Source organism: Monopterus albus, unplaced genomic scaffold (assembly GCF_001952655.1).
Source record: "Monopterus albus unplaced genomic scaffold, M_albus_1.0 scaffold120.1, whole genome shotgun sequence".
Taxonomy (NCBI): Eukaryota; Metazoa; Chordata; class Actinopteri; order Synbranchiformes; family Synbranchidae; genus Monopterus; species Monopterus albus.
In genome coordinates, this window is record NW_018128000.1 from 1,157,189 (window position 1) to 1,168,808 (window position 11,620).

Here is an 11,620-nt window from a genome sequence, read left to right on the forward strand (position 1 = left end):
AGCACTACTGATGCAATTTTTGCTCTGAGAATGTTAATGGAGAAGTATAGAGATGGTCGGAAGGAGCTGCATTGTGTCTTTGTGGATTTAGAGAAAGCATACGACAGAATGCCAACAGAGGAGCTATGGTACTGTATGAGGATGTCAGGAGTGGCAGAGAAGTACGTCAGAGTAGTTCAGGATATGTATGAGAGGAGTAGTGAGATGTGCTGTAGGTCAGACAGAGGAGTTCAAGGTGGAGGTGGGGCTACATCAAGGATCGGCTTTGAGTCCCTTCTTGTTTGCTATGGTGATGGACAGGTTGACAGATGAGGTCAGACAGGAATCTTCGTGGACAATGATGTTTGCGGATGACATTGTGATCTGTAGTGAGAGCAGAGAGCAGGTGGAGGAACACCTGGAAAGGTGGAGGTCTGCTCTGGAAAGAAGAGGAATGAAAGTCAGTCATAGTAAGACAGAATACATGTGAATGAACGAGAGGGAGGGAAGTGGAACAGTGAGGTTACAGGGGGCTGAGGTCAAGAAGGTGCAGGAGTTTAAGTATTTGGGGTCAACAGTCCAGTGTGATGGGGAGTGTAGGAAAGAGGTGAAGAGGCGAGTGTAGGCAGGTTGGAGTGGGTGGAGAAAGGTGTCGGGACTGTTGTGTGACAGAAGAGTGGCAGTAAGAATCAAAAACTATGTTTGTGAGAGCAGGATGCAAAAATTTGCTCACCAGTGGCCACATCCAGCTGAATTAGTGTCTGTGATGTTGCAGGTAAATTGTTTTTGATCTTAATGAGACTTAAAAATAATATTAACCATAATATTAAACAGCAATACAGTAACAGTAAACAGGCATGTGTGGTTGTTAGTTGTGAATCATTGCTGCACAGTGGAATGGTGCACCTACACTTCTGTGTAAGGTACACTTTCCTACAAATCGTTAATTGGACAATAAACCTTAGAGCAATACCTGTAAATATTCATTGTACAGATTATACAGACTCATGCAGGTCTCTAGTACTCTGTTTTAAGTACTCAATTTTTATCCCTATTTATCTCATTTCAAAGAACATTCCTTTGTTGTCTGCGTTGTTTCCTGTCTGTTTATACTGCTTATTCTGCATTGTTTGCATGGTTATTGATGTTAATACTGCTGTTTTGTTATATTACTCAGCCTTATGCTGGTCTACTGTTGGCACATTGATGCCGATGTACCACAGTCAAATTCCTCGTGTGTCCAACACACCTGGCCAATAAAGCTGATTCTGATTCTGATTAATAGCTACATGACAGTTTGGCTTTGCCTCCGTCACTTAGAGAGCCCATATTTGTCTAGCATTACCACAAGGCTTGAAGCGTCACAGAGTTTATCAGCTCTGGAAATGGCTTCAGTGCCCAAACGTTTCCTGATGCCACACTTAGATTCTTTTTATGATGTGTGCTACGAGCTTCTGTAAAATGGGTCGGTTCTTTTACAGTACAGGAACGTAGGAGAAATGAGAGGAAGTACTAGGAATAAGACAGAAGAAGATGTGATATCAAGACTGAGATGTGGGCATACTAGTTTGAGAAGTACATTGAAGTTGATAAAGAAGCATAATACAGGGGAATGTGAGTTGTGTAGGGTACAGGAAACGGTGGAACATGTCATGGTTTGTCTCAGGTGGAATGAACTTTAGTAGGGATATAAGACACAGAGCACTTCTTAGGTTTTTAGAGAGTAAAGGACTGAGCAAAGCATTATAATGTGAACTGAGTGAGGTTATTTTATTATAATAGTAGTAGTAGACCGTGCTGATCAACACTCCAGTGTGGAAGGTGACAGTAATGCACCTAAAGCTGTTTGCCAACCGCCATTAAACAATAGAAAAAAAGAAAGAAAGAAAGAAAGAAAGAAAGAAAGAAAGAAGTCTCTGTATTGCTACAGTTTTCCTTCCAAGCCGTCAGGTGTCAGTAACGGGCTGAGAAACATTTTCACATTAGAGAAGAAGCTGTGTGTCCTTCACAACAGCAAACATGGCGACTGCTACAAAAATCATTCAGAGGCTGCGAAATTTTCTAACAGGGGTGAGCAACAAAACTATGGACAAACTTTAAAGTGGAATCATTGTAAGGATAATATGAGCCTGTTTCCGTAGTACACTTTGGAACAGGGATAGTTTAAAGGTTTTAGCTAGCGTTAAAGAGCTAGCTGTAAGACTGTGAACTACAAGAATGCAAATGAGATAATCAATTCGGTGGTATTTTTCAGCGTGACCTGCAAGCCAAATTGCAGCTGCGATATGAGGAGATTTCAAAGAGGTAAGACTTCCACCATGTCATCCTGTGAAAAATTCAGGTGGGTTAACTGAGCTTCCCTATATTGCTGATAAACACAGACGCATTTACACATAGAACCTTATTAATACTGATAATTAAGTAGCGTGTTGATAATTTGTTATACCACTGCCACACATAGTGATGGGCAGTCGAGGCTTTGTTGAAGCTTCGACATAGCGTTCACACAAATGGTTCATTACTCGAGGCTTCAATGACACAGTGCTCAAGTAGGACATCTAGTGGTCAAGAAAATGAAGTGCAAACAAGATGTGTCACTTATTGGTTCATGGATTGTTTGGGATTTGATTCACCATGCACATTCCTGTTCGACTACACTACATGGTTGTATGGTTTCAAGCTGGCACAATAAAATAAACATGGACACATGTTGAAGACCATGTTTCTTATGTGGCACGTCTGAGTGTAACCCTATATGCTCTTCACTTATATTTTGTGTTAAACATTGAAATGGTGCTGCTACATTCATGAGATGTGTTCTACAAATTCAGACAGATGTCATTTGTACAAAGTTTGTTTTGGGGTTCACTGGTAAAGAGGTTCATGGGTATGTGAGTAAAGAGGGTGTGCTTGTTTGTGTAACTGTTTATGAGTTTTTATTGAAAAATAACAGTAAATCCACAGTGTTCGGACACAAGCAGTTTCTCCATTTACAGACCATTTCCCCAGCCTTGGAAAAACCTGTTCACATGGCACAGATGAGGCTGGGGTACACAGGAAATGCTTGGATAATTCATAGAGGTTTGGGTAAACAGTTTTATGGGTGGCCCAGTATGTGAGGGGGGTCATCAGTTCTTTCCAGGGGAGGATCAGCCCGTTTCTCTTCCACAATTGCATTAGCTGTGGCGCTTTGCATGTGCCTGGCTCTGTGTGCATTTTGATCCAAAAGTCTCCACCTGAAAAATATCATCATCACCAGAAATGTCACTAGTCATGCCTTATTCAGAATCAAATAAAAATGAAATACCTGTGGAGGCTGCTGCTGGTGCTGGAGGATGAGTTTTCCAGTCTAAATACAAGTGAAATTAAAACAACGCTCATACTTACCTTATTATCTGGCAGCAATTGGAAATCACCCCAAACTAGTATTAGAGCTGAATCCTGACAGTCCATCAGGAGACTGCTGTCACTTGTGTCAGTATGTTGTAGAAAAAAAAACCCTTCGCTGTGTCAAGCGCCAACCCCCGAGGCGGAGAAGTGAAGCTAATGCTTAAGTGCCAAAACCTACAGTTCTTCGAACGGTCGCTTTTGGCTGGCTCCCAAATTGCCCAGCTTTACATCAGAAATAAACATGCTTGTAGCCTGGCACAAACAACAAGCTTCAGAAAACCCACTGAATGATGGTGGCTTTATCCAGTTTTTATATACAGTCAATGGGCTGTGCTGACAATTGGTTGATCTGATGTTTGATCAGTCAAGTTAGAGTTTAGGGCTCCAAAGTTGTATGTATGCACTCTCAGTTTTGCTATCCACAACCACACAATCTAATCAAATCCCCCTGTTTAGGTTTTTCAGCATAAATCCACTCTAAAGAACCACTGGCATCCAATAAGACTTTAAAGTCATCCGTTGGTTACTCAAACTGATCATCCTGAATCCTATTCATCATCTCACCAGTCCCTAAATAACATGCAGCTTTCTTGTTTTGTCTCAAAGGCTGCTAAGTTTAGGACCTGACAGTCCTAGAAAAGATGCAGAATTTGTATAGAGCCAGAGAGAAAGTATTGTCACTGCCACAACTTAGAACTCAAATCCATCCACAGCTTTTATAAGTGGACCGTTTTTCACAGTAACTTCTGTTCACATTGTTTTTCCCTATAGGACACAGCCACCACCCAAACTGCCAGTAGGGCCGAGCCACAAGTTCGCCAGTAACTATTACTACACCAGAGATGGACGTAGAGAGTCTGTACCAGCCACAGTGGTCATGTCTTCACAGAAGGCCCTCACTGCTGGGAGGTAAATGACAATCTATCATCAACATCATACTTTAGTCTAATTAACATTGCAAGCAAACATGATGAACGGGGCTGAAATCTTCATATGTTGTTCCTGTTTTCTGGAAATGACCACACAGGTTATATAATCACAGAGTGAGCCACATACTTGTAGGTGCAGGAAAATGTGTTTGTGCTAAGCACATGCATTTAGCTAAGCTGTTACTTATGTAAAAAGTCAACTGTTGGGAAAACATTGGGAAAAAAAAAATCTAAATGAAGACTGAGACCAACATCTGGCCTACTGCCAGTGAAAATTTCCATTTGTAGTTTTTAACTGAATTTGTGGTTTGATCTCTTCTAGCCAGGTCGCTAAAGCCCCAAGCCTTCCAGTGACCCCAGGAGCTGTATATAAAGAGCCACCACTGTCCACAGACCAGCCATACCTCTGAGCAGTGGCACAAACCCTTTCAGCATCAACAACATTACTCAAACGTGCTGTGGATGCCTGACCGTTGTTGGCACCGGTTGGATCATGTACCATGGAAATTGTTAATAAAATGTGCTGTATTGTTTGATTTTTGCTGCTATGTGAATAATAGTTTGAACGTACTGGGTGCTAATGTTGCAACAGCAAATCCATTTTTAATGTAAAAAGAATAACAAACACAGGTACAGTAACTGACTAGAGTCCAACATAACGACAAACAGCCTGTTTGTGGTAAAAAAAAAAAAGATGTGGACACCATCTCCCAGCAGCTCAGCTTTTGATAATGAATCAGAACCTCTGCAGAGATGGCATTTGGATCACACTGAGCTTGAAAATCCATTCCTTGAGCTAGATTGTGTGAAATCATGATTGGACTAAATAAAACCCATTTTGGCCTGGTGTCTGGGCACTTTGGAGCAGTATTCACACTGGTATAAGCTGTTCACTTTGTGTTCAAAAGTATAGACCTCATGTTTAAAATTAAAGAATAGCTGATGAAGATCGGCGTCATCTCGCCGCCTCATGTGCATGCTGTACGTTTAACTAAACGAGTTTCCCCGCCCTTCCCGCTGCGTAACAAGCGGCACACCAGCACGGGAAAAACGAACACAGCATGATTATCGGTGGCGGAAAGGATGGGTGGTTAATGTTGGGCTGTTCATTTGGCATTTAATAAATAGCCTATAACATATCTGATGCTCTTGTCACACAGTCCAAATAATTGTTTTATAGGCATTCAACAAAAAAGTGAACCTGAGGCAGGAAGGGAAAGTGTGGAGAAAGATGTCTACGCACAGACCTTTATGGAGACAGGTGTGTAACCACCAGCTATCCATTACTACTGGCAGCAGGCAGTGGAATAGTGGGCTAAGCAATAAACATTCAAGAAAAAAAATTGTGATGTGATTTGTGAGGGCCCTGTGCCCCAGTAGAGCGTTGTCTCGCAACGCCCCCGTACCTGGGTGTAATCCTAGAATGTAGTTACTTTGACTTTCGTCTTTATCCATAAATGTGATTGGAAACACCTGTGCAGACATTTAAACATCAATTCGATCACCTTCCGCAAGGGTCAAGATGGTGAACGATTTACAATTAAGCAACACATTAGAAATGAACACCAGAAGCAACAATTTTATTTGTAAAACTACATAGTGTAAAAAAACAAAAAAACAACAAAAAAACAAAAAAAAAACAAAACAACAACATATGCATATATGGACTATTTCTCTGTACCTGAAGTTTGACAGGACCTGGTATTGCGTCATATTTCCGCGCCACGTGCTTCGTACCCGTGGAGGACATCGAGCATGGGGCATGTTGGAGGTGTATTTCTTCTGCTCGCACATTTGATCTTGCATCATATTTGGGGTAAAATACTGGAAATACCCGTGCATTTGTGTGAAAGTGACGATCTGCTTGTGTTCGGTGTTATTTCCGTGGCATGGAGGGAGGGACTGAAAGCTTTCTGTCCGGCTGTCAGTTTGAATGAACTGAAACGTATGCACGAAACTTGGCGATAGAAAGCTAGAAAGAGAAAAAATCAGGGGGTAGTCTTCAGATGTCAGCTGCCTCCTTTACAGTGCATTGATATATATTTGCAAGTGGCTGAGTAAAAATTGTTTTTGGCACAAGGTTTTCAAATATTTGCATTATATGTCTACATTTAACTTGACGTTATTTGCAGTGATTTGTAAGTGAAACCTGCAGTTCTCAAATACAGTAAAAAGTGCATTATCAGTGTAATTTTCTAAGCCTAATGGACCCCCAATTTAATCATTAAGTTTCTGAGTAACATGATGATTTTTGATGCTCATTTTTGTTCATTCTAATATTTTATAAAGTGCAACATCATTGTTGGGGATAAAACAATATCTTGGACTCAGTGTCCCAAACTATGGAATTTAGTTATACCATAAGTTGTCGCGATTTTTCAGACTTCTTATTTTATTGATTGACATCCTACAGACTAACTGTAAACTGTCTGCATGTTTCAGATGCTACAAGTGGCTCTTTGCCCACCTGCCACCAGACGCTGGAGTTCAGGTGCAGTGATGGTTCATGCATCCCAAGGCTGAGTGTTTGTGACGGACACGCAGACTGTGAAGACGATTCAGATGAACACCACTGTAGTGAGTACTATGCTGACAAAGTGATTTCATTTCACACACACCATGCACACACTTCAACAAGGTAATTCAAGGTTCCTCATATAAGACTTTAAAAGGCATTGAGACAAGAACTTTAAAAATCTATTAAAATAAATACATTTATTTTTAAATGAAAATAAAGCTGAAGATAAAATGTTAAAAATTACATTGCAGTTTCATTGTAGAGCATGATATGAAAGGATAGTCAAAATTTAATTTAATTAAGGGGGAGCAAATGGAAAAATAATGTAAAATAACAGTGTTGGAGCAGATGCCAGGTTTTCTGGGTGTTTGTTCCAGATATGTGTTGCATAAAAACTGAATGCTGTTTCTCCATAATTATTAAGAAAGACAAGAAATAAAACCTCAGTGATCCATTAACTAAAAGGATTTTATAAGTAAATCTTTAGTTGCTACAGAAAAGCAGATAATTACTTTAACATTAAAGTAAGTGCAAGAATAAAACCATGCAGCCCAGGCACAAAGGTGGGAGTGTGAAAAGAAAACATGACTGTGAATACTTCTAATAACAGAAATACAAGTAGATGCATGGAGGCAGCACCATACCTAAAATGGACACATTATACCTAAAACACACACAGTGCCGTTATTAGGTTGACACTGACTGCTGATTGTACAGATCAAAGGTGAGCTGTGTGGGATTTTCCCAGTTTCTGCTCTGCTGGACTTTAACAGGTTCAGACAATAACTACAGTATGCCTTTGTCTTTGTGTGCCCTTTTACCTACTGTACAGTTGTTGTGTAATGGAGTTTTAGCTGATTGTGACTAACTTTAAGGCAGGGGTGTGTTTAACTCAGTTTCTGAACTGTTTTTTTTTTTTTCCAGAGCAAAAGGTCCTGAATCATAAATTTTGCCATATGTTTCCTAATAGAACTTGTATTTTAAGCCAAGTGTAGATGCTTGTTTTTAATCTGAATTCCATGATTCTGGGCCTACAGGAAACTGTGCAACGTAGACTTTGTGCTGCAAAGAAATTTTATTTTATGCTGCAGTGTGGGGAGGCTTCTTTTATGATTCAGTGGAAGTCATTAGAGGCTTTGATAATGAATTCCAAAAGGATTTAGTGTTCAGCAGTAACCACAGGCTACATGTTTGCAGTGGAAAACCTCTGCAGAATAAAATATTCTCAAAAGATCCACGATTTATGGGTTAAAAATAAACATGCCAGTAGATATGAATATTGGCAGTGTTGCTTAGAGGTCAGAGAAATGAGACTGAAAGTCACTGGTTGGACTGTAATTCCAGGAAACTGCAGAAAGTGAACAATATTTACTTTGTTCAACTCAGAAGTGCAGGGTTACGTTGCAGCAGCAGAACATGGCTGGACTGGAAGAAATTGGAAAAAGAGAAAAATCAATGAAAGAAGAAATGCTTTTCTCAGTCACAGAAAAATCACTCCACTAATAGTCCAGTAAAATATGTGTGTGACAGCTTTTCTGCCTCAAAGACTTCAGTCAGACACAGTGACCTCCTGGTGAAGAACCAGGTATTTACTCAGGAAATGGTAGAAACCAAAACAGAGCTGTGTAAATAAATGACTGCTTGTTAACAAGTTTGCTATGTCAACTTTTCAAGGTCACAATGTGTTAGTGTTTGTTGTGTTTCTGGCGTGTTGCACAGCCCCCAGTGGGGTAAAGAAAATGAACAAATCAACAAATGTAAGATGCACATATGACATGAGATCCTTGTCAAAAAGGCCTTTTTTAAAATTTAAATATGACTATTAATTTATCTGTAGTATCATTATTGTGCTTTTTATACTCAACTGCTGCAAATGATGATAGATGATAGAAGATAGAGTACATTATTTATCCCAGTAGAAAATTACAGTGTCTATCAGGCAGAGTTGCTTCGAAATGCAGCTAAAAGTGAAGACCAAAGACCGTCAGAATGGCACATTCATATTTTATTTCAACACTGTTAGTTAATCATAACAAATAAAATTCACTTTGTCCCATAATACTGAACTTTCTTTCCCTGATTTGCTAAAAACTGAAACGCTGCACTGACAGACTACTTCAGACAGTTGCTCTGATTTGTAACTCTGTCACTCTTCATAGGCTATGTTTGGTGTAAGAAAGAAGAATTTGCCTGCCGCAGCAGACGGTGCATATCTCTGCGTTATCTTTGTAATGGCATCGACGAGTGTGGTGACGGGAGTGACGAATCTTCCTGCCAGAACTGCACCACTGGGTTCTTCTCCTGTGGGCTGTCTGGCCCCTGCCTGCCTAGAAACAAGCTATGCGATGGGCAGACAGACTGCAAAGATGGCTGGGACGAGATGCGGGAGTTGTGTGGTTTGCTCCAACCTCACCCACAGATGTCTCCCACATGTAGAGCGTCAGAGTTTCAGTGTGGCGATGGGCAGTGCATCCGCCAGGTCTGGAGGTGTGACCACTCACGAGACTGTTCCGATGGCAGCGATGAGGACAACTGTGGTGAGTGATGTCATACGGCTGTGCTTACTTGGAAGAATGTTGAAATGGCCAAAAAAGGGTTATTACTGTGGTGCATTAATGTTCTCATGGCTGAATGGCAGCAGATTCTTGCAGTGAAAGCTTTTACAGCAGCAAAATAATTCCCCCAGTTTTCGAATGAGATGTTCAACAAGAACCTCAGAATGTTGTTGTAGTTTGTTACCCAACCAGAAGAGTTGTATAGTTCCACTTTATTCTGCACAGTGGCTTTTCAGAAAGTCTTCCAGTGTGTAGGAACAGGGACCCTTTAACTCCCCTAGTTTTCAGTTGAGTCATGGTCACTAATCATCATCATCATCATCAAACCAGTTTAGAACAAGCTCTCATTTTCAGCGATGCACTGACATACAATTAACACCATATATACAGATGGATCAAATAAAATCAGTTTTAAAAACCCAGTAACACAAGTCACACATTAAAACAATAATATACAGAAAATCAATATAAATAAAATCACAATAAAACACGGTATCCAGATCATATATAAAAGCTGTTTAAATTGAAAATATGGAATGAGAATAGCCAGTCTTGTCTTTTTCTGCAAAATATTCAATTTTTGTGGTCATAGTAGTGATGGGCAAATGATACCGAGGCTTTGGAGCTTGTGTCACTCGTCCTGAAGCGGAGTGATTCGAAACGCTGTGTCGGAGCTTGTATCAAAACACCAGTGTCACGTGGTGACACTGGTCATTCAAGTGTTTTGTTCATTATTTGGTATGAATGAACAAAACACTTGAATGACCACACAGACTTTTCTGAACTTTTATTGCTGTCATGGGATTGAAACAGTGCCAGTGCTTCAGTCGTGCTCTTTAGAGGCTGCTATGGCTTTAGTTGACCACCAGATGTCACCGTCACTGAAGTCTTGAAGCTTTGAATCGTTTTCGGCACAATTGTTAGGAAAGCCTCAGTACTTCATGAGGCTTCACTTGCCCACCACTAGGTCATAGTAATGGAAGAGACATCTTTCCACCTTCTGTATTGACAAAAGGGTTGCAGAACATGAAATGGCCTGTTATGTTAATGATTTATAACTCAGGAGGCATGTAATATATTCAGGCAAATGATTAAGAAGGGCTTTATAAATGAATAACAATATAATGATGCTCTCTTCCCAGTGTCAAAGATGGAAACCTATTTTCTGATATATTTCATAATGGCGAGTCCTAAAGGGATCTCCAGTAACAAATCTAATAGCAGCATGATACATTGAGTAAAATGGTTTCAGGGTTTTGTAAATTATATCACCATAATCTATAACAGATAAAATTGTTGCTACCAACTGCCTCCTGTGACAATCATTAAAACGAAAATCTTTTTCTAGAGAGAAATAAAAGTCTAGGCTTAAGCAAAGCAGTTAAACTCAGCTTGTCATTTAAACAGATGACAAGATATTTATATGTAGAGACTTTGTCAGTGACAGCACCGACCATTGCAGCTATATTTAAATTATCAATTTGACATGGCTTTTTTTTAAGTATCATTCATCAAATCCAATATGGGCAGGTTTTTGCCAGAGAATGTTGTGACCCACAGAGTCAGAAGCTTTGGATAAATCAATAAAAACGGCATCACTATCCAGTTTTCTCTCCTGTGCAGTATCACCAAAAATCTTTGAGGCTGCTGTCACAGTGCTATAACCAGGTCTAAAGCAAGACTGACATAGATTCAAATTACAATTACTAGTTAAAAAAAAAACTTTACCTAATTATTAACAGACCTCTCCAATGTTTTAGCCAGACAGGAGAGTTTAGATATAGGGCGAAAGTTATTGAGGGTCATTTGAGGTTATGCAGTGATACAACATAGGCAGTTTACCACAGAACAGGAATGCTTTCTGTGAATCAAGTCAAATTCAAAATGAGTAATGCATCCCACAGTAAGAGGTGCAGTCAACTGCAAAAGACCTGGATGCAGCTGATCTGCCCCAACAGCCTTTTTTGGGTCAGTAGAATAAAGAGTATTTAAGATTTCATTGGTATAAGGGCAAAACTAGGAGATACCGGATCTCTGGGTAGGTGCTGAGTTCCATCAGTATAATTTTGCATCAGAGTAGAGTTTTCAGATAAAAAAAACAACAGCAACAAAGTGCTTATTAAAGACATCACGCATCTAATGACAACAGAATCCTTAACCTGGTCGGTTAGGAATGAAGCCCAGTTGGATGATGCTGACATTTGATGAGGGCCTCACAGAGCTGCTGTAAACTCTTGGTCTTGTTAGTC

The 11,620-nt window shown here is 40.0% G+C and overlaps 2 protein-coding genes across 5 annotated transcripts in view; both read left to right on the forward strand.

Annotated features, from left to right (window-relative positions):
- The first annotated feature begins 1,893 nt into the window (after nucleotides 1-1,893).
- ndufa7 (NADH:ubiquinone oxidoreductase subunit A7) lies at nucleotides 1,894-4,832 on the forward strand. The gene is made up of 4 exons (XM_020612098.1): nucleotides 1,894-2,049; nucleotides 2,234-2,283; nucleotides 4,141-4,278; nucleotides 4,621-4,832. The coding sequence occupies exons 1-4, from the start codon at nucleotides 1,999-2,001 to the stop codon at nucleotides 4,706-4,708; spliced, it is 327 nt and encodes a 108-aa protein (XP_020467754.1). The 5' UTR covers nucleotides 1,894-1,998; the 3' UTR covers nucleotides 4,709-4,832.
- Nucleotides 4,833-5,097: 265 nt separating this feature from the next.
- LOC109966880 (low-density lipoprotein receptor-like) overlaps nucleotides 5,098-11,620 on the forward strand; it is a 25,059-nt gene continuing 18,536 nt past the window's right edge. The window contains exons 1-4 of one of the 4 annotated variants that reach the window (XM_020612094.1): nucleotides 5,367-5,385; nucleotides 5,479-5,559; nucleotides 6,741-6,875; nucleotides 8,976-9,353. In XM_020612094.1, coding sequence (XP_020467750.1) covers nucleotides 5,382-5,385; nucleotides 5,479-5,559; nucleotides 6,741-6,875; nucleotides 8,976-9,353 — 598 coding nt within the window. In that variant the 5' untranslated portion in view covers nucleotides 5,367-5,381. Of the gene's footprint in view, nucleotides 5,560-5,761; nucleotides 6,115-6,740; nucleotides 6,876-8,975; nucleotides 9,354-11,620 lie in introns of those variants that run through there. The other 3 variants (XM_020612093.1, XM_020612096.1, XM_020612095.1) reach the window with 3 other exon arrangements.

Bases quoted from the DNA above. Each gene is read 5' to 3' on its own strand.
- ndufa7 (XM_020612098.1), top strand. From the start codon at position 1,999: ATGGCGACTGCTACAAAAATCATTCAGAGGCTGCGAAATTTTCTAACA. The intron at 2,284-4,140 runs GTAAGACTTCCA...TTTTCCCTATAG, and splicing joins TATGAGGAGATTTCAAAGAG to GACACAGCCACCACCCAAAC. The intron at 4,279-4,620 runs GTAAATGACAAT...GATCTCTTCTAG, and splicing joins AAGGCCCTCACTGCTGGGAG to CCAGGTCGCTAAAGCCCCAA.